A 20,516-nucleotide genomic window follows, 5' to 3' on the forward strand; every position below is an offset into this window, starting at 1 on the left:
GACGAGGGGTCGGGATCCGACTCGACCTTGACGAGGACGGAGAGGCAGGAAAGTTGGTGTTAGGTGGGGATCAAGAAGGTTGGCAACGCAGCAACGTCGATTCTTCTTATACAACTTTCCAGTAGCAGCATCAGAATACTGCTGATGTTCACGTCAAAGCGTGACAGCTGCGAGAAGAACACAGCTTAGCCTACTCGCGCATCGTCACGAGAGGAACAAACAGCGATGCTCAATGACGAGGGTCAGCATTGTGACAGGCACAAAATCCTTGGCCTTGGGCAGTAAGGGCCGAACCCCTTAGCAGCAGCCAAAAACCTTGGTTTCGCATCCCACAGCACTGCATTAACGATCGGGAGTCGGAGCGGGATCAAGTCGATCGATAGACGCCGGATTCCTCTCTCAAACAAACGACGAAGAACAAGGCTGACTTGGTTTCAGGGCAGCAGCATGGCAAGCGTTCGCCGCTAACTGAAAAAGTGACGCACACAGATTCTCTCCGCTTCACGAACATCGAAAGTGACGTCAAATGCCGATGTAAACTCAGATCTCCCGCACTGAAAAACAGTCTTAGATTTCCAATTTTCATCCAGGTATCTACAAAGCTTGCTTGCTTCGCCTTGGCCGCATGGTCGATTGACTATATTTGGCAAGCGAACCCTCGTGTGATGATGATCCGCGATCCGGGTTGATCAAGCGATTTGCAAGCCACGGTGCCGTTCGGATGGCAGACTGTATGTACAGTACGTACGAGTGGGTTGTGCGAGGGTCAAGGGACAAGACCCTGCATCGGGCGGCCTCTCAGGGACCAAGGGTTTGGTGGGCCCGATGCGAGATGGACGCCTCGTGTGACCGGCCTAATCGGCCTTCAAGTAAGGTTGTGATTAAGCTAAGCTCTATTTCACATTGACAGAAGCTTATATGGTTTTGATGAACTGCAAAACAGACTCAACAGATTGTAGAGTGGGGACATCGAAGTACCGTTCTACTTCAAAACAGGCATCTCCTTTCCAGCCTCCTTCCAAGCCTCCAGCACGACATCTCTCAACCTCTTGAACGCCTCCTCAACATCCTTCTCAGCAATCAAACTGAAACTCGTCCTAACATAACAAGTCTTACTACCATCCGGAATGAACGCAACACCGGGCACCGCCAAAACACCCTTCGCCTTGGCCTTATCCGAGATCAACGCAAAACTATCTCCTTCCGGCGTATCCTCTCCCGCAGGAGGCAAGTTGAGCTTCAACCACAAGAACATCCCTGCTACAGGTGTCACCCACCTGGCAACCCCCGCTTCACCAAGCACCTTCCTAGCTTTGGCCTCGAAGTTGTCACGACGCTTGACGTAGTATCTCGCCACATTGTCTACGTTACGTAGGAAGCCTGGGATGCCCCAGTAGTTGAGTAGAGTGTATGCGACGACGCCAGCAACACCAGAGGGTTGAAGGTTGGAGTTGGCAGTGTTGGCATCGACGGCGTCAAGGATCTCGTTGGGGCCAGTGGCGAAGCCGATGCGAATACCGGCACAGAGGATCTTGGAGAAGGATTCGAAACGGAGGACTCGACCCGTGCCCCATCGCTCACGGTGTTCTTCCTCGAGCGCCCAGTAGGACTTGGGACGGGCTCGAGTGACAGCGTCTTGGTCCAGACCTTCGAAGTGAAGGTAGTAGTAAGGGTCATCTTCGAGAAGCAGGAAGTCGTGTTGGCGGGCGAGAGCGAGGATCTGTCGCTTACGGTCGTCCGAAGCAGTAGTTCCTGCAGGGTTGGCACCCGTAGGAGTGGTGTATAGACACTTAGGACGGGCAAGACCTGCAGTAACCGGATCCGTCTCCCATTTCTCCATCATCTCAGCAAGTCGCGTTGCCATCAGACCCTCATCATCGCTCTCCACTGGTACAATCTTTACCTTGAGCATGACCAACGAAGGCAAGATACCAGTGTAAACAGGAGACTCGACCAGAATCACATCACCCGGGTTGAGCAACGCATCAAACGTCTTGTGCAACAAATCCTGAGATCCATTACCCGTAGTCACACGCCAAGGAGTCCTACCGGCAACACCGTCGAGCTTGGACCCAGGTGTGACCACGTCCCTCTTGTGCATGTGAGTCTGAAGCTGTGTAATCCACTGAACGAGTTTGGGAATGCCGGCAGTGGCACCGTACTGAAGCGCAACGTTGAGGTCCTCGCCTTGAATGGTGAGCGAAATGGGACCTGCTTCAGCTTCAGGCTTGAGGTTGAGGCTGAGAGATTCGAAAGGGAAGGTATCGGGGTTGGGCTTGCCAGCAAGCAGAGAGAGCATGCCGGGGATCATCTCGGCAGGGAAGAGGGAACGAATGACGGATGCGGGGCGGTTGCGAGCGGACTGACTGAGGAAGCGGGCGAGATCGATACGGCTAGCTTTGGGAGTGGTTTCGGAGGCGGAAATGAGGTCGCCAACCTTGTCACCCTGGTAAGGGCTGGGGTTGGCGTTGATGACCTGGGCTGTGGGAGACATGTTTGCAATGGAGTTCCTTAGAGCGGGAGGAAAATCTATGGGTTGTTGATGAGGATCCTTCATGCAATCGCTCGGAAGGGCTGCTTTTATGCTGTTGGATCAACTGGCCAACGTGCTCTTGAGCGGGAATGACACAGCAAGGACTCTGCCGACCGGTGTCTAGGATGCCAAAGAGCAGATCAGCAACTTGGTGCTATCAACCGTTGCGCTTTGCTGGACTTCGAAGAAGATGATGCGTGGGGATGCAAGCTGAGGTGACCACTGAGGCTGCAGCCTGAACGGCCGGTGTTACTGTGACCGAACTGGGGGGCGGATGCCGTCTATTGTTTTCTACGGGATACTAATTGGAGCTGCAATGTTGTTGCGGCTGCAAGTATGAATCGTGATGTTGGTGTGGATGGGAAGCTAAATGGGGTTGCAGCAGCAGAATGAACGTCGACCGGCACGATGATTTGCAAGCGGAGGGTCCTCGATATATGGGTGTCGTTGCGGATGTGCTTGAGGGGGTGATGGTTGTAAGGATAGGAGGTACAGGAACACTCGGGTTAAAATAGCCGAGTCTGGACTTTCTTTTCTCTTCGAGATTTTCTTGGCCTGTAAAAAAACAATCTTTGTATCGCTATCTGCTGCGTGGCCCCGAAAGCTATCCTACGCTATCTATGCTGCAGAGAGAAAGGACCGCGAAATTCACCGAGCCACGTTCTTTCTTGGCCTTTCATAATGCCCGGCCGATCCTGATCCCTGTGCCCGGACCCTGGGGTGCAGCGTGTAAGTGAGAACCTTGAGATCCCGCTCCATAGTCCCATGGTCTCTGTGCTGCGACTCCAAAGACATCTCAGCACTCGCAGCTGTCACAGATAGCACAGTGGCGTTGCTTGACGGCAGGCTCGGCTCAATCGGCGGCAATTGAACTCCCACACGTTGTCGAGTTTTTCGCATCGGTGGGATTGCGAAGCCGACTGACTTATTACATCGCATTTATACCCACGACAAGGGAGCACACTTCGTTCTACAAGTCAGAAGAAGTTGATGGGATCTGGTGCAGGCCTACAGTGCTTCAAAGGCCGAGTGCCGACGCTCGAGTTGGTGCTCTGCCACAAGAAAAGGCGGCATCTTATTTACGATAACAACTCCCGTCTCGTTCATCGCAAATTCGCCGGGCAAGTTGCGGCATTTGGTTGTTGTCGGGACACAGTGTTGAAGGTGCCATCCAAAGTGCACAGCTACGACATCACGCAGCTCAAGGTGGCTGGATCAGGGATCAATGGTATTCTTGAGGGATCCATGGCGTCGGTATGATTTCGCTGTTCTCGCCGACCGACATTTTATGGCAGGCATTGTCTTCGTGAAGGTGGCAATCTACGACGACGGCAACTTAAGCACCGACGACCCCCAGCTTCGCCACATGCGTTCCACCGCACTGTGTACGCCCGATTCTAAATCCCGAATATCCTGCAAGAACTGCCTCTGCAATCTCCTCGCAGCAGCCTTCTTGTTGTGGGACAATGACATTAGCAACGGACCGGAAGCGGAACGTAGCGTTGACAGATCCAGCAACAGCAATCCCTGTGTCAGATCATCTCGGCCTTTTTGCTCCCGCTCCGCCGACCCGTCCCCTTTCTTACCACCAGCAGCGGTGGAAGGCGAAGAAAGCAATCGATCAACACGACGCATAGCTTCCCACGCTCGCATCTGGTATCCTTGCCCTGAAGATCTCGACCGTTGCGAACTGAGGTTGAACAATTTTCCGCGAACGTAATTCTGGCCGACATACAAGATGCCTAGTGCGGGGGCGATACCAACTGCACCGAAAAGGAGCTGTTGACTCTTGAGCAATTTGTCGATGCCTGACATTGCTACTTCGAGGTCCACTTTCGCCTTTTGAATCTGGATGAGCAGGGATCGGATGAGTGAGCCACTTACCATCGATTTGACAGGGCTCTTCATTTCTCTCTCGTATACCTTGAGCACCTGCGTCAGATCGCCCTCTCTTACTCGCGCAGCAACAGCTTGGAGCTCAGCACCAGAAGTACCGTACTTGTCGGCGGTGAAGTCGGTCACCATCCTCTCCAACGACTGCAAATCAGACGCTAACGATTCACGAGACATGATAACGCTTCCTTCGTTTCCGTGTCGGACGGTGTCAAGTAGCTGCATGCATGGCTCCCATACCCAGCCGATCAAGAAACTTCGTACGGTCTCTTGCGTCTCTTTTAGCTTCGATTCGATGCCGTTCCAGTTGTTCGACAAGTAACGACCAAGTAGCAAGAATCCGACAGGGTAAAACACGAGCCTGGGCCAGCGCTGGACTAGACCGGATGGCTGGCCGAAGATCTCAGGTGAGAGTACGATGACTGTTCGTTCTTGTTGCTTGTCAAAACCTTCTTTGAGGAGCAATCTTAGGGTACTTAGCGTCGATTCCGGGGTTATGCTGGCCTCCATGTCGATCTTGGCATCACCAGATTTGCTGCTCGCCTTCTTCTCGGCGGATGAGTCGTCATCACTCTCGGTGAAACTATCAACGAGCACTTTCAGCTTGGCGTTGAGATGGCTCAGAACAACATGGTTGGAAGAGCCGGATGTCGAGGAGACACTAAGTTCTTGCGCCTGCTCAGCGAGAGCCTCGTGCTGCAGTGCCAGTCGACCGAGCTTCTCCGCCAGTCGATCACGCTCGTTGACCAGACCACGACGCTTGCACTTCGCCTCATGACGCACAAGATACGTCGGTGTCAATGTGAGCATTGTAGAGCGGAGCGCTTTGGCTCGCTGCTTCTTGCTCTTCTTTGAGCTGATGGACAGCTGATCGCCAGCGACGCTGCTTGCATCGAGCTTGGACCTCAGAGTGGCGACCTTCTTCTGCTGGTTCTCGTGCTCAGCACGAACACTATCGAGTGTGATACTTCGCTCCATACGGAACGTGTATGGGAAGAGCATCGAAGTGACCAGGTTGGGCGTGTCGAGGATGCTGCGTAGTGCTGCGCGGACCGTGTTACGGTCGAGACTCTTTGCTGTTGAGGAAGTGCTGGTCTTGCGATCCTTTCCTGAGCCGGCTTCTAGTGTGTTCTTGAGAGTGTGAGTGGCTGTTCCAGCTGCAAGCTCCAATACTTCTTTCGTGACCTTGTACAATCGCACAGGCAGTGTCTGGACCAAGTACGAAAGTGTCATCCTCGTCGACTCTTCGATGTCGGTCCAGTACCATGTCTCGTCTTCCAGCTTGCTGGCGTCTTGCAGAAGCGTGTCGAGTGCAACCGCATACGTGGCTACGACGAGTCGAGAGAGAGCTACGATCTGAAGCTCTTCCAGATGAGCTACTGCAGATTTATCTTGCTGCTCAGAGGCGCCGTCGAGCTTGTCTAGGAGGCTGAGAAGAGTCTTGCGAGACGGCAGTGTATGGGCACCATCAGAGGGTCGGATCGATGCGAGGATCTCTTGGATGGGTTTCTTGCGGTCTTCGACTGCATCTTCTTGGGCTGTGTCGTCGTCGGTTTCAGCAGTTTGGCTCTTAAGGCTGGCGTCTTTCTCAACGGGTGTACTAACGGTGGATAGCAGCGAGTCGTATAGCTCAAGCTCCGAGCCGAGTCGAGCGTAGACGTCCGTTGCGTACGACATAATCGGCGATACGAATCCGACCGTTGACCGAAGGAGTGGTGGTTGCATCGAGAGAGAGAAGGGGATCACAGGGTCCAGATCGCTCCCTCATGAGTCAATTGCGTCCTCCGTATGCGGACGAACCACAAAAATCGAGGTCGAGAAATTCTGGGCTCTCGAGTGAAGGCAAAATATGCGTTCGATATCATCATGCAGGCCGTTGTCAACATCGCTGTTTGCAAACCCGTCTTGGCTCAACCTTGGAATGATGGAATGTGTGCGCAGACCGTCGCTCTCAATGAAGTTCAAGAGTAGATGGGATGGATAGGGAGAAGATTGGATTTCCATTTTGAGATTGCAATGAATCGTTACAACATGTCACTTGGGCTGTCTCTCCTGTTGTTCAGGCACAGAATTTCGCTCGAGAAAGTTACATGCTTTTGAGCTGACTCTGCTGCTTCAAAGCTCCTGCTTGTGCTTCTCAGCCTCCTTCTTTTCAAACTCCTTCTTCTGCTTGTCAGCCTGAGCAGCAATACGCTCGTTGACAAAAGCCAACAACACGTTCTTCTTCTTTGTAAGCTCATCCACCTTCTTACCAGCAAGCTGGCTCGTACCTTCAGCATGCTTCCTGAGGATGGTAGTCAAACGCTTGGTCTCCTTCTCAATGTAACCTGCGCTCTGGTTAGCCTTGTCAAGTACGCGCATGTAGTACTCGGCCACCTCGTTCTTCTTCTTATCGCTCTTTGGGCTGGCCTTCATGGTGTTGACGTACTCGATGAACTCTTCGTAGATGGTGTTCTTTGCGTCAGCGGCAGAGGTGTACCAGCGAGCAGCAAAGCCGTCCAGGGTGGGCATGCGGCCAGCAAGTTCAGAGAGCATACCGCCCTTAACTCGCCAAGTCTGGCACTTTTCGTTGAGGAACTTGATGAAGTCCTCTTCGCCACGACCACCGTTGTAGGGCTGAGGGTTGCTCTTATCGCCCTTAGGGAAGAACATGAGTGTAGGATACGAGGAGACACCGTATCGCTGAGCGAAGGGCTTGTTGGCATCGTCATCGGCGTCCATTTGAGCAACAACGCAGTCGTCGTCACCGGAGAAGTCCTGAGCAACCTGCTGGTAGATAGGGTTGAGGTTCTTGCAGTGACCGCACCAAGGAGCGTAGAACTCAACGAGAACGTCTTTGTCCTTGTTCATGACGATCTGGTCAAAGTTGCGGCTGGTGAGCTGCTCGGCGGCGGGAGGAGGGGGAGGTTTGATCGTGCTCTTCTTGCCGCTCTTCTCGGTGACGAGCTTGGCGATGCTGTCGAGGTCACGGCCCGAGTTGAACTCTTCGGCTTCGATCGATCCAGCAGGGTACCACTTGAGGGTGGGGAAACCTCGAACGCCAGCCTTCTGGCCGAGCTCCTTGTTTTTGTCGGCGTTGACCTTGGCAATCAAGACGGTGTCCTTCTGCTCGACGAATGCATCGGCGACCTTTTCGTAGATGGGTGCGAGACTCTTGCAGTGTCCACACCATGGTGCGTAGTACTTAACGAGAACGCCTTGCGACTTGCCAATGTATTTGTTGAAGTCATTGGTGTTGGTGAGATCGAGCACATTGCTAGCGAAAGCAGTGGCGGCCAGGACCAGCAAGGCCAGAGAGAGATAGAAAAGCCTCATCTTGTTGTTCGTTGAGGAGGGGAAGTCGTGTCGCCAATGAAGTCGCACACGAATGATAATGATGGTAGGAAGGTGCGAGAGTGGCGCCCTGTCGACGTCGAAGCCCTTGAACTTGCTTGGCCGTTTGCCTTTGCCGAGGGCGGAGCGTCGTCTTCGCATCGGACAATTTCAGAGTGGCGATGCAACGATCTGACGTGGCCTTGGCGCAGTACTTCCCGGGCTGTGGGTATATTCGCTCTAACATTTTGACTGAAATTCTCCCGATGTGTCCTCAAGCGTGTCATCTTGACCACCTACTGCAACCATCATAGCTCTTGACAGTTGCCTCTTCGCGGTCAAAGCAGCTGTTCATGATCCTTTGACATTGTCGCACCATTTATAAAAGCAGTACAAGAATCTTGCGTGCCGGAAAGTGGTTCCCATATGACGAAGCCGGTGAACATGGTCCTGACCTGACCTCGGAAGCTAACTTCAGGTCCGTTGCAGCTTCGTGCATGACTTGATGGAACGTGATTGCCTCCGCGATCAGAAGTCTTGCCAACGACGATGGCCAATTTGAACATTTAGTCCAGATATCTTGAGCTCGTTGCTCGTAGGCCCTGACGGCAAAACAACGCTTTGCATTTCGAAGCAGAGTTCACTCTCCGCAACTATCCTGGCAGGAACGTTGACGGGTCAAACTCAAGCACGATCCAAAAGGTTGTCCAGCTTGCGATCAACATCCTTTCTTCTTCCACTCTGTTGGCGCAAAAGGTGTCGCCGAACCCATTGCTGAAGCTTTGGCATTGATTGGTGTTGCTCTCCCTCGAAAAGTAGACTCAATCCGTCCTCGCTTTGCTCCTCAAAGACGCCGCTCAGGGACAATCGAGCCTAAAACGTGGGTAACTCATCCATCACAACTCTGTCTTCCGTTTTCTTGCTGCCAGCACTATCTGGTAGCGGTCGCACTGATGCAAGGATGGGGTGCAAATGAGAGCAGATGATTGGTCGGCGTTGTCCGAGTTGGTGAATGCCATGATACCGTCGGCTGCCAAGCACCTTTATTGGCGGACCTGAAAGTTTACCACTTTTAGCGCCCATCCTCCATCGCTCCTTCGCTTAGCGCCATTTTTACCAACGGACCCTGCAACGAATGAAACGTGCCGTTCCTCTCACATCGACAACCGCAACTGCCGCTGAACATTCGCATATCCCCCTGGCACGGCTCCAGAAGTGAATCCCAGGACATATCGGGCAAGCAGCCAGGTGCGTGGCATTGTGTGCAGGATGAGGGGTTATCGATGTAGTCATGTTAGAGCGGGACCTGTGGATGATTATCGAGAAGATCGCAAGCTTGTCGGGACAAGGTAACGCGAACAAAGGTGTGTCGTGCATGAACAAGCGAACGTGTGATAACGATGGACAACCGAGAGCGCCCAAGAAGGAAGTCGCGGGGGAAGAAGTACTTGACATCGTGACTTCTTCTCGGATGTCGTTCTTCCATCAACGATCCCCTTGCATCTGGACAAGCCTAGTGGTAGAACGAGGCACGACCTGGCCGGGCTGCATTGTATAGCCAGGAAGTGTCTTGTGTCAGCTTGTCGCGTATCCAAGCCATGAATCGATGTGTTCCTGCTAGACTCGTTGCTGGACCCGAGGAGGTTCTCATGGATAGCTGATTTTGTCGTGCTTCTGTTGTTGGCTAGCCATAGCCAGTGTTGTGAATCGCTAAAGATACATAAGCATCCATCGAGAGCGCGTCTTGACCATCGTATCCCCATCGTACAGCCCCTCTCTCCACTCCGCTCTATATTAGTCCCTAGCTCCCAGCGTCCTCTCTCTCCTTCTCTCTCCCTCCTTTTGTAACCCCAACTTCCCCTTCGACCAAGATGAAGTTCTCGCTCGCCCTCCTCGCCATCATCCCCGCCGCTCTCGCCGCCCCCATCCTTGAGCCTCGTCAGAGCGGCGTCTCCGTTCGTTGCGGTAGCGTCTCCTACTCTTCCAGTCAGGTCAACCGTGCTATCAACAACGCCGAGTCTGGCAACTACGACAGCTCCGGTTACCCTCACACTTACAACAACTACGAAGGTTTCGACTTTTCCGACTACTGCAACGGCCCTTACAAGGAGTACCCTTTGAAGAGCTCTTCTTCGGGTTACACTGGCGGCTCGCCTGGTGCTGACCGGGTTGTGTACGATGCTAACGATGGTACTTTCTGCGGTGCTGTAAGTCTCGCTCTCCTCCCCGATATTACGTGTCGTTTTGGGTACGTAACCGATTTCTGACCAGATTGACTTTGCGCGATGTTTGTGAATGACAGATCACCCACACTGGCGCTTCGGGCAACAACTTTGTTCAGTGCTACTACTAAGCGTTAGGTTTCGGCCCAAAAGCATCTTTTGTTACCAGTCCTTGTCACGTCCTAATGGACTCTTTCTAGTTACTGTTTCATACCGAGAGTGAAGTGAGCAAAATATGAGAGTGTCGTGTGAAGTTGAGTCAAGATGGTGTAACTTAGCAGTCGGACCCTAAAGTTGGGAGGAAGCTTAATTGGCCGAATTGGTTGCCGGCTATCAACGCCTCGACCTTCCAATTCGTTCAGGGTCTCCTCAGAACAACACTTCAAGCTTCTACCAACACCCTGTTCCCTTGCAACAATGGCAACGTCGTCACAGGCAGCGAGCTCATCCTCAGCCTACCCACCAACCTCAATCTCAGGCAGCACACAAACTTCGCGTGGTGACATAGCGATCCTAACGTACGACCAACTCTCTGAATCCGACGCGGTTCGGTGCGTCTCAGACCCAGGCTCGGGAGCAACGGTCCTCTTCAGCGGCACAACTCGCGATTCATTCAAAGGCAAGACCGTAACCAAACTCGAATACGAAGCATACACTCCTCTCGCGCTCAAAACTATCTCGTCTCTGCTGGAAGCTGCGCATACCTCAGCACCATTTGCTGACACCCCGGTGCCAGTGTCCGCTAATGCTGCACCATCAGAAGGAGGCAAGGAGGATAGAGTGGAAAGATGTTACATAGCTCATAGGCTGGGAGAGGTGGGCGTGGGAGAATGCAGTATTCTGATTGCGGTGAGTTCGGCGCATAGGAAAGAGGCTTTTGTTGTAGCGGAGTGGTTGCTGGAGGAGGTGAAGAAGAATGTTGCCGTCTGGAAGAGGGAGTTTTATGCTAGTGGGGATAGGGTGGTGTCGAAAGATGGGGCGGGAGAGGAGATTGATCCGGGGAAGGAGATGAAGATGGCTGGTGAGGATTGGAGTGGGAAGAGTGAATGGAGCTGGAAGGCAAACACTCCGATCTCTTGATGATGGCAATAGTATCAAGCGTTAAAATGCTTTTACCGGGCTTAGGGTCTGTGCTCGTCAACCGTGCTTGTGGACGAAGCTAGCTGTTGCTGAAGGTGCAGAGTGAGGATGAGATGGCCGGCGGACTAGCTCGACGATTGCTTGGGGTTAATAGGGTCGCTTTCTACACCGTGGTGGTCCTCGCCACGGTGCGCTGTTTCTTGATGGAAGAGCGTAACGCCGCATTACACGACACCGTTAGCTGAACGAAGACGGCTCAAACCCATCATAATGGCCTTCTGTCGGTACAAGGACAGGGCTCGGCGAATGTGTGGCAACAACATCTTTGCCTTCTACGCACCGACAATGTTGTCTTGTGATTCCACATTACGATCATAGATTCGCCTGGCTTTCACAGAGGGAAGAGGAAGACTATCCTCACTGTAAGTCGATCTGAGCTGCACTGCAGGCCGTGTACATACATCCTTCCTGATTTGCCGCGAATCCATGTCTTGTGTTACAAAAACTTGCTAATTGTGTGGTATCAACATCTTCGCTTGCTACAGTGGACCTTTCTACAGTCGACATTGTTGGCAGGGCACTAAGCTCAAAGACGTAGAAGTCAATCAGACTTTGCGTTCGCAGTCAACCATCGCTGTCCCGATTCTGTACGACACTATGCACCTGAGCGGTGAGATCTCAAAGAATCGACACTGCAGGTCACCACCGCATGTACCTTTCTGTTGCCACACGGACCTGGCCGCACTCACACCCGCTTAGGGTTCACCGTGACGCTCACCGCCATTATCTGAAGTTGGCTTTCACCGCATTGCAAGGCGGGAGTAGCAACATCTTGTATGTCAAGTTTGCAGCTCACACAAGGTTGGTATTCCGCGGTGTCAAGGTTGCAATTCCGGACGAGAAGAAGAAAGACGTGGCAAAGAAGGCTGAGTGTCGAGATTGAGCTTTCACAGACCTCTGCTTGTCTGGGGTTTCCCCGGCTTTTCTTGATTCACGCTAAAAGGTGGTCTGTGTTGCGGTAATGCCCTTTCTCTAGTGACCCCAACTGCCACTCGCTACTCTTCGAAGACTACTTGAACCCTCTTCCCAGCCCTCACCCATACCCAGACCACCCCACCTCCCACGAGAAAGATAGCAAAAATGACGTTCGATATCCCCTCTTCCACTCGTCAAGACTCCTACCTCCCCATCCCCCCCGCCTACGAAGAAGCCCTCCAAAAAGCCAAAGCGCAATTCGAAGCTCAAAACGACCCTGCAAAGGAATCCGATTGGGAAGACGCAGGTGAACGTGAAGATGTCAAACTCTTCAAAAAGACCAACCCCGAAAACGCTTACGACGTACCCATCGTCAAAGGTGTTACCATTGTCGAAAATGCCACTCCCTCTCAAGTTCTCGCTGTAATCCAACAACCCGGTATGCGTAAGAAATGGGATTCCCGATTCGACGCCGCGAACCAACTCGAACGTTACGGTCCCCAAAAGTATCTCTTCTACACCTACATGAAGTCCCCCTCTTACTTCGTTTGGGCAAGAGACATTGTCGGTGTACAGGAAAACATCGTTACCGATAACGGAGACAGGATTGTAATCATCCAGACTTCGGTCAATGATAAACAGTACGTTGATGAGGATGGTTCTTACTCCAAGAGTCGCACTCGTGCCACACTTGAAGTTTCGGCTTGGGATATTACTAAGCAGGGTAACCACACCAAGTTGGAGTACGTGGTCAAGATTCACCTCAATGGTTCGCTCCCCACCTCCGTTGTTTCTGCGGTAGCAACCGAGACTCCGATGTGCGTCGGTTGTGTCCGCGACGTCTACTATCAGATCGGTCACCTTCCCTACGACTCGGCCCAGGATGAAGGGGAGAAGTCGGCAGGTAAGAGCATCTTGGTCTACTCTGAATTCGAAGATGGTGATGGCACAGAAGCTACCTCTGGCGAAAAGCGCTGGACTATTTGGTACCAAGCTACAGGCGCAGAGACGATCAAGATCAGGTACGACAACCAGAGACTGTATACCAGCTTGAACGTGGCAGTTGAGGGTGACGCAAAGGACGATGTCAAGGCTAGCATCGACAAGGAAGCTGGTATCGTCATGGTCGATGTTGGTGAGGGTGCAACGGGCAAGCAGTTTTCGCTTGTTTTCACTCCCTAAATCAATGCTCTAGTATGATGTCTACGACTATATGTATCTGAATCTCACTTTTCCTCAATCTATATCCCCAGTGCTTGAATAGAACCCATCTTGCTTTGGTCGTGTCGTGCTGTACTTTGCGTTACGACAAAGCCGAAAATGTGATGATGAAGAGGGCTGATGATTGCAAGCCTGCATCGTGTTACGGTATTGCACATCTGTGTATGTTTGTGTCTTTCTAGACTTGTGTGTTACACTTGCTTATGATCCAGTCCTCTCTCCTTCCCCGCTACAGTCCCCGCTTCTACCGCACTCCTAGCCTCTCGCTCGGTATACCACCCTCTCCCGCCCTCAAAGATGCTCCACCCGATCGCTGAACTAGCTGCCTTTCTAGCACATCTCAATCCCAATCCATCCAGTAACGCTCTCGGCCCTGAAATTGCCCATAGATGCTTCGTCATACCCCAAACGCTCGGTTTCCTTAACTTTCCTTCTCTGGTGACTGCCTCTTTGACCGTGGCTGCGGCTTTGACTGTTAGTGAAGTCTGCGGGTTATGTGAGAGTGCGATTTGATGCAGTATCTCTTGTGGTGTTGTTTGCATACGAGTCTTTATAATGTCAAAAGGATGAGTGATCACCGTTGCCAATGTTCCAGCGAGTAACCCAGACCCACTAACAACTATCCAATTTCCCGTCCCTAACCCTGACGAGAGCGCGGCGAGGTTAGTCTTACTCGCTTCATACAACGCCAGATACAAACCCGCATAAGGAGCATCTCGAAGTGCCGTAGCAGCGAACCCCTGAAAGAAGCCTCTAAAGCCTGACTGTGCACGAATCTCTTTCATCGACGAGAACAACGTTCTTTCGGTCGCTGCGGAGAAGTTACTACTCTCAAATCTAGCCTTCACCACTGTGACAGGGGACAAAATGAACCCAACAGTAACTCTTGCCGCCGCTCCCGCCAACAAATTCCCCGTAGTCGACAGCTTCGCCAAGGTAGAAGATCCAGCGGAAGCATCATTCGCATTGACCACCACAGATATCAGTGGGATTTGTCGCTGACTTGCAACATGCCGAAGATGCGTCACTGAATAGAAGTATAGTGCTACTCCAGGAACGTTCCGGACTACAGTTGGGGTTGTGCCACGCCATAAGCCGGGATAGCCTTGTATGCGGATGATTTCGCGAGTGATGCCAATGAGCTTCTGCGTGCGAGATTGATAGGTTTGGGCGGAAGAGGTGGAGGTCGGGTTGTGGTCCAGTTGTTGTAAGCGAGTTTTGAGGAGGTCGAAAGGTTGGAGGAGAACGCAGGATGCAAAGCCGGATGCTGCACCGAAGGTCAGTGTTGCGTATGGTGGGATGCCTTTCGAGGCTGGTGCAGAGGGCTTTGATGGGGAAGGGGTGTTGGTGTTGCGGCTGCTGGAGGCCGCACGAGCCTGGTCAGGGGGTATTGTTGCCGCCATTGTGAGTTTGCCAGGCGCTTGAAAACGCGCTCTAGAGTTAGGATCAGACTTGCGCTTGTCAAGAAGAGTCCATAGCGCCTGGTAGCACAAGTAAGATGTGAAGTGCAATGAAGATGATGATGGTGCTGAGTGAATGATGGGCTTCGGTGGAGGTATTCCAGAAGTGTCAAGTAAGCGCACGGCCCGACTCCTTCCGATTTCAGGGTCCTTTGCTCTGCGCCAAGATGATCGTCACGTGCAGCTGGCTCGTCTATATAATTGAAGTTTCGGTAGCAAACGTCCACGCCGGACTCGGCCTCGGCCAGGTCAAAGACCGAGACCCTGGACGCTGACCAAGGCCCTTTCCCATTAGTAGCAGTTGGTCGTTGGCATGTTTTTGAGAAGAATGTAACATATATTGGTTACTAATGATGAGTGGAGTGTGAAAGTATAGTGAGAAATAAGCCAGCCGAGGTGATTGCATCCTCGTCCACCTGTGCTGTGGTTGTAGTACTACCATCATATCTCTCTTACCTCACAGTCTCAAGGACCTTAATGTTGCGGTTGTATTGCGAAGGCCGTGAACCTTAACTGTACCGGGTCGTGCCTGAACGCGACCACGAGTAACCATCCGCCAGCTCACGGATCTCACTGTATCAGCCGGTTCCGAGGGCCGCGGGTTGGTGAGCTCATGCTTATTAATCGCACAAATAGGTCACGTGGATAGGTTTTTATATATATTTATTATATATATATATATGTACAAGGCGATCATAGTGTCCATTAATGTAAAAGCGACAAATCTAAACAAAGAGCATGAGAAAAGTCGTGCAACCCACATCATCTGTAACCCAACCTTGGACTGAGCAGTTCTTCCGCCTCATCATCATCATCACTACTTCCCTTCGCTAGCGACTTGGATGCAGTCCTAGGCTTAATCTTAGGATAGTCCTTCTTGCTCCTTTGGCTTCCACGATCTCCATCGGCTGCGGACGCGGCTACTGCCCGAATCGAGTACTCGTCCTCTTCTGTCTCCGGCGATGCAGCGGGGGAGGAAGAGTAGCCGATATCGTTTTGCTCCCACATGTTACGGATATCTGGAGCCGCATCGGAACGTGGCATGGTGGGCGAGAGAGGGGAGTGTGATCGCGGAGCGTAAGGGTCGACGTACATCGGCAAACGTATCGACTCAGACTGGTTGGCTGAAGCAGAAGCGTTGGTGCTACGACCACTGCCGTTGGAAGCTTCTTTGATCGAGTGCAGTGTGTGATGCTGCTGATTGTTGAGGCTGCCGAACTGAGAGGCAGAGGCTGGATCAGCTGCGTGGTGGCCGTGAGGAGAGTCGGCGCCAGGTTCGAAGGAGATGGTGGTATTGCGATGGCTGGGTGTTCCGGGAACTGTCAAGCCCCCATCTGCGCGACTTGGCGGCGACAGAGGTGCGTCCTGGAGCTGGTAGCGTTCGATGTCGCCGGCACCGTGTGTAGTGAGTGGAAAATTGTTGCGACTGCGCAAGGTGTACTCGTCTGCTGCACTGTGGTGTCTCCATGCCCCAGTTGAGCTTAGCCTCCTTGAGCTTCGTGCGCGAATCATCGATCCGACGATACCCATTCCACCTCGCACTGTGTCTAACCCCGGATCTTCATACGCTGAAGAATCGGCTTTCTCTCCACCATGCGAAATGACCGAATGACTTGCCCTGACGAGTAAGGTGGTGTCGCGATCCATCCCTGGCTTGTCCTGCAATTCGTCCGGATCGATCTTGCTCAATTGCAACAGCACAATACCAGCGCAGATGACCAAGAAACCCATCACCAACGTGATGATGTCAATCACTGAGGCGTTGAGACCTTGTTGCAAGATGATCGACGTAATCAGCGTTGCACCTGTGAAGATGACGTAGTAGGTCGGTGTGACAGTGGCAGTGTTGAACAGTTCGAGCGCCTTGTTGAGGTAGTTGATCTCCACTAGCAGTGTAACGACCACGAATCCGAGGAGGAAGTAAATGAACCAATGCTTGAACTGGTTCTGTCCTCGAATTGACAGCAAAATCGCTGAACCAAGACCAGAAGTGACACTGACACTAAGACCACCGATAAGGCTGCAGACGGTAATGTAGATCATCATGTGCTTCTTGCCGTATTTGGGCGCAAAGACAAAGATCAAAAGGAGCGAAGCGACGATGCAGACACTGGCCCATGTGAGGAAACCAGGAGCAAGAAAAAGCTTTTGGAACTCGATGATCTTGCCTCCGACGTGCGAGGTAGGTGCGTTGAGGGCAATGATGACGGATCCGACGATGCAGAGGAAGCATCCCACTTTGCCGAACAGGGTCAACTTCTCTTTCAGGAAGATGGAAGAGAGGACGGCGCAGATGACGACAGAAAGAGCTCCCAACGGCGTTACAAGGACTGCGTCTGCGAAAGCGTAGGCGACGAAATTGAAGATTTCGCCGAACACCATGACAATCATACCGGTCCACCACATGGGAGACTTGAGGTAAGCATGTCCTTCACCTGCTGCTGTCTCGTACTTCTTCTGCGCTGCGAGAAGACCTTTCTTTTTGAAGACGAAGGAAGAGCCGATGAGGATACCGGATCCGACGGCGAGTGCGAGACCAACATACTTGAAGGCTGGTGGGTTGGCTTCGTTGCCTGCAGCAACGGCGCTTTCGGATGTGAGAGCGGCCGAAGCCGACGCGATCGCTTTGGAAAGAGAGTGGACGGCTGAGGATGCAGATGCTTTGGCGGCGTCAGCTGCGTCGGTCGAGGATGTCGGTGACACGGCTACTACTGTCTGCGTTATTGTTGTTACTGTTGAGGACATGGTGAGATGTGGTCAATAAGAGTTATTATCGGGCGTGGCGCAGCAGGAACGTGATCTAAAAGAGGAGGCAGGGAGGGCTGATGATATGCGATGCGTCTGTTCAAAGTAAGGTGGGTCGTAAGAGGGTCAGTGGGATCGACCAGCGAGCCCGGAAGCGGAAGTGTGAATGGTGAGGTCGACGATGTTCCGTCCTATTGCAGGCGAGAAGTCAAGAGGCCGGATCCAAGATGCCGAGATCGGTAAGCCTTCTTTGAAGAGGCAGAAGTATACTATCCGCTGTAGAAGGAGAGATCAGGAGTCGACTTGAAGGTTCCAGAGAGCAAGACGTCACGGCTCGATCCGTGCAAAGGTCGTATATGAAATATCGCCAAGGTTGGTCTATTGCGTTTCAGGTAGGCGGTACGCGCCGGTAGAACGTCGAATCGGCGTCGCCTCCACTTTGCTGCTCGCGCAAAGAATACGAGAGGCCACAAGGAGGTGATTAGGAGGTGGGTAGGAGGGGGCAATGATGAGGGAAGAAGGGGACGATCGTGACCAGAAAGCTATGCTGGAGCAGGAACAGGAATCTGGCAGGTAACTTGACCCACACTTTCGCTTGCTCGCTTCACCACTGACAAAGGAACACGGGTCAGCCTAGGGCAGACAAGATTAGAGAGCGAGACGACTGTAATCCATGCAGACCCCGCGTGTATCTTGAACGACGCAGGCTGGAGCAAAGAGCAGCAAACCGGCCAAGTGCGAGAAGGCAGCCAATTCGAGTGCCCGCCATGCAAACGAATGCTCTTCTGCTGTCAGAAGCAAGCATTTGTGTGTGAAACACCGCCTCACAAACTCGCCTCCGAGCTCGAGCCGTAACACAACCGCGGGGCTGGAGAAGCTGGCTCTAGAATAATACTACGCCTACTTTTTTACGCCGCTGACCTGCAATTCGAACAAGGAAAGGCATGCTGACGCAACCTGTGTTCTGTCGAATCTTAACATGCGTTACTGAGACTCTAGGCGAGAAGCAAGAAAAAAGAGCTTCTTGGCACCTCCTAAGAAGAACACCACACCGGCCCCCCCCCCCTTTTTTTCGTGGAAGAAGTTGAAGCCGGAGACAGGGGCTCATTGACACCATCAGCCGCTTTCATGCTACACATCGTCTGTTGCACAAGATGATAATGGCCGCGATCTGCGGGAAAGACCGTGCGAGTTGGACCCTATCGTCGAAATTGTTGAGCAGCACAGTCTTGGTCTTTGCGATGCCAAAGGAACTTTGAGTGTTAGACCTGCAGACAAACAGCCATAGAAGCAGCGACGAATCTCTCTGCATGACACAATTCTTTGGTGCGATGGCGAGATAAGCCGCTCGTTTTGCCGCTTTCACTGCTTCACTGCTTCCCGACCCAAACGATGGGTTCGCAGGTCCTCACATGGTACAAATTGCACAAAGCTCTCACACATTCTCTCGCATACGAGAGTGCTTTCACTGGTGTATTGCCTTGATTGCTGGCAAGGTCGAACAAGGGTCTGGCAAAAGAAACCCTTGGACGCATGGCCGAAATTTTGACGGCAAACTTCAAGGGCAGCAGTCCACGATAGCAGTTTGGAACAGGCGCTTATCACACGGACCATGTGCCTCGCTTTTTTTTTTTTTTTTTTTTTTTTTTTTTTTTTTTTTTTTTGGTGTTTAGCACATGCTCCTCGCTGTTTCTTCCTATGCCAATGCTGATCCTCAAGGGCACCACACAGCTTCTGCCCGCCGCAGTCGCTGCTATTGTTGGTCGGGCTGTATTGCGTTGCTTTTAATCAACGAAAAACACCGGATCTGTCAACAATGGATTCCGCAGGCCTGTTACCGTCAACATGAGAATGTTACCAGACCCTTCCTTTGTCTCAGCTTTTTGAACTCGAACCTTCCATCCTCTCGTCACCACCACCACCACCACCACCACAACCCTCACCCTCACAAACACACTGGCAACCATGTCATCCCAACAACCTCTGCCCATCGTCATCTGGGTGCATCCGCGATCATGCTCCACCGCCTTCGAGCGCTCGCTCATGCAGCGACCTGACACCGTCGTCTTCCACGAGCCCATCGGTGACCCTTTTTACCTCGGCAAGGAACGCCCTTGCCGTCGTTTCGACGACGAGCACGCCAAAGCATCCGGCAACTACGACCTCACTGTCACCCAAGTCCTCGAAAAGGTCCTCAACCCTATCCAAGAAGACATGTCAAAAGGCAAACCCTTCCCACCCAAATACATCTTCCTCAAGGACATGGGTCAGTGTCTCTTCCCCGCCGACCTTTTGCATCAACTTCACCCCAACTCCAAGGTCTTCCCCGCCCCTGCCACAGGCAGTAGCAGCGGTAAGAAGTTCGACCCCAACGCTCCCGTCATCGAAAACCCCACCACCGTCCCAACCAACATCCTCAAGCGTTTCCGACACTCGTTCTTGATCCGCACCCCGGAAAAGTCGATCCCTTCTTACTGGAAGTGCGTCCAAGAAGGAGCCTCGGGTTGGACTTTCTGGGACGAAGCCGATGCAGGATACATCGAACTCAAGATACTGTACGATTGGATTTCCAACCCCAACTCCACATTCAACACCGAATCTGGCGATGAACTTGCCGTGCAGCAGCCACAACCACCCCCTCTGCTCGACGCTAGCACCTTGCTCGCTCACCCAGACCACGCTATCAAGAGCTATTGCGAGGCTATCGGCATTCCTTTCTCCCCCGAGATGTTGACTTGGGACTCGGGCCCGGTCAACGAATGGGCTAAATGGGGCGGTTACCATGATGCAGCACAAAACTCGACCGGGTTCAAGAAGGAAACTGCTTCTGCTACGCCTGGAGAGGAAAAGCCCAAGGCAAAGATTGCTGATCATTTGAAGAGCGCTGTTGAGGCTACTACCCCGCCTTACCAATATTTGCTCTCCAAAGCCACCATTAAGGCTCCCTAAACGCACCATGCACCAATCGCTTTGCTCAGTCAAACAGTAGCTTTGAAGGCTGCTTGTATCAATAACATTTGCTCTTCCGCTTCGTTTCACAGACGGATCTGTCTCCTTGAAGGTGTCCTTGTGATT

General features: G+C 52.5%; 10 protein-coding genes across 10 annotated transcripts; 4 read left to right on the top strand and 6 right to left on the bottom strand.

Annotated features, from left to right (window-relative positions):
* Positions 1-982: 982 nt before the first annotated feature.
* UHO2_02609 (uncharacterized protein) lies at positions 983-2,494 on the bottom strand (the record flags this gene model as incomplete). Its single annotated transcript, XM_041555397.1, has 1 exon — positions 983-2,494. The coding sequence occupies one exon, from the start codon at positions 2,492-2,494 to the stop codon at positions 983-985; it is 1,512 nt and encodes a 503-aa protein (XP_041411331.1).
* A 687-nt stretch (positions 2,495-3,181) lies between these two features.
* On the bottom strand, positions 3,182-3,433 carry UHO2_02610 (uncharacterized protein; the record flags this gene model as incomplete). Its single annotated transcript, XM_041555398.1, has 1 exon — positions 3,182-3,433. One exon carries the CDS (start codon positions 3,431-3,433, stop codon positions 3,182-3,184), a length of 252 nt encoding a protein of 83 aa, XP_041411332.1.
* Positions 3,434-3,853: 420 nt separating this feature from the next.
* UHO2_02611 (uncharacterized protein) lies at positions 3,854-6,103 on the bottom strand (the record flags this gene model as incomplete). The annotated part of the gene is made up of 1 exon (XM_041555399.1): positions 3,854-6,103. The coding sequence occupies one exon, from the start codon at positions 6,101-6,103 to the stop codon at positions 3,854-3,856; it is 2,250 nt and encodes a 749-aa protein (XP_041411333.1).
* Positions 6,104-6,541: 438 nt separating this feature from the next.
* Positions 6,542-7,741, bottom strand: UHO2_02612 (putative protein disulfide-isomerase precursor; the record flags this gene model as incomplete). The annotated part of the gene is made up of 1 exon (XM_041555400.1): positions 6,542-7,741. One exon carries the CDS (start codon positions 7,739-7,741, stop codon positions 6,542-6,544), a length of 1,200 nt encoding a protein of 399 aa, XP_041411334.1.
* A 1,868-nt stretch (positions 7,742-9,609) lies between these two features.
* On the top strand, positions 9,610-10,091 carry UHO2_02613 (putative ribonuclease T1; the record flags this gene model as incomplete). Its single annotated transcript, XM_041555401.1, has 2 exons — positions 9,610-9,945; positions 10,041-10,091. 2 exons carry the CDS (start codon positions 9,610-9,612, stop codon positions 10,089-10,091), a joined length of 387 nt encoding a protein of 128 aa, XP_041411335.1.
* Positions 10,092-10,377: 286 nt separating this feature from the next.
* UHO2_02614 (uncharacterized protein) lies at positions 10,378-11,040 on the top strand (the record flags this gene model as incomplete). The annotated part of the gene is made up of 1 exon (XM_041555402.1): positions 10,378-11,040. One exon carries the CDS (start codon positions 10,378-10,380, stop codon positions 11,038-11,040), a length of 663 nt encoding a protein of 220 aa, XP_041411336.1.
* Positions 11,041-12,180: 1,140 nt separating this feature from the next.
* Positions 12,181-13,197, top strand: UHO2_02615 (uncharacterized protein; the record flags this gene model as incomplete). Its single annotated transcript, XM_041555403.1, has 1 exon — positions 12,181-13,197. One exon carries the CDS (start codon positions 12,181-12,183, stop codon positions 13,195-13,197), a length of 1,017 nt encoding a protein of 338 aa, XP_041411337.1.
* A 230-nt stretch (positions 13,198-13,427) lies between these two features.
* On the bottom strand, positions 13,428-14,639 carry UHO2_02616 (uncharacterized protein; the record flags this gene model as incomplete). Its single annotated transcript, XM_041555404.1, has 1 exon — positions 13,428-14,639. One exon carries the CDS (start codon positions 14,637-14,639, stop codon positions 13,428-13,430), a length of 1,212 nt encoding a protein of 403 aa, XP_041411338.1.
* Positions 14,640-15,458: 819 nt separating this feature from the next.
* Positions 15,459-17,441, bottom strand: UHO2_02617 (uncharacterized protein; the record flags this gene model as incomplete). The annotated part of the gene is made up of 1 exon (XM_041555405.1): positions 15,459-17,441. One exon carries the CDS (start codon positions 17,439-17,441, stop codon positions 15,459-15,461), a length of 1,983 nt encoding a protein of 660 aa, XP_041411339.1.
* A 1,965-nt stretch (positions 17,442-19,406) lies between these two features.
* UHO2_02618 (uncharacterized protein) lies at positions 19,407-20,390 on the top strand (the record flags this gene model as incomplete). The annotated part of the gene is made up of 1 exon (XM_041555406.1): positions 19,407-20,390. The coding sequence occupies one exon, from the start codon at positions 19,407-19,409 to the stop codon at positions 20,388-20,390; it is 984 nt and encodes a 327-aa protein (XP_041411340.1).
* Between the last annotated feature and the right edge of the window lie 126 nt (positions 20,391-20,516).

The sequence above is a fragment of the Ustilago hordei genome (genome assembly GCF_900519145.1).
Source record: "Ustilago hordei strain Uho2 genome assembly, contig: UHO2_contig_04, whole genome shotgun sequence".
NCBI classification, from domain to species: domain Eukaryota; kingdom Fungi; phylum Basidiomycota; class Ustilaginomycetes; order Ustilaginales; family Ustilaginaceae; genus Ustilago; species Ustilago hordei.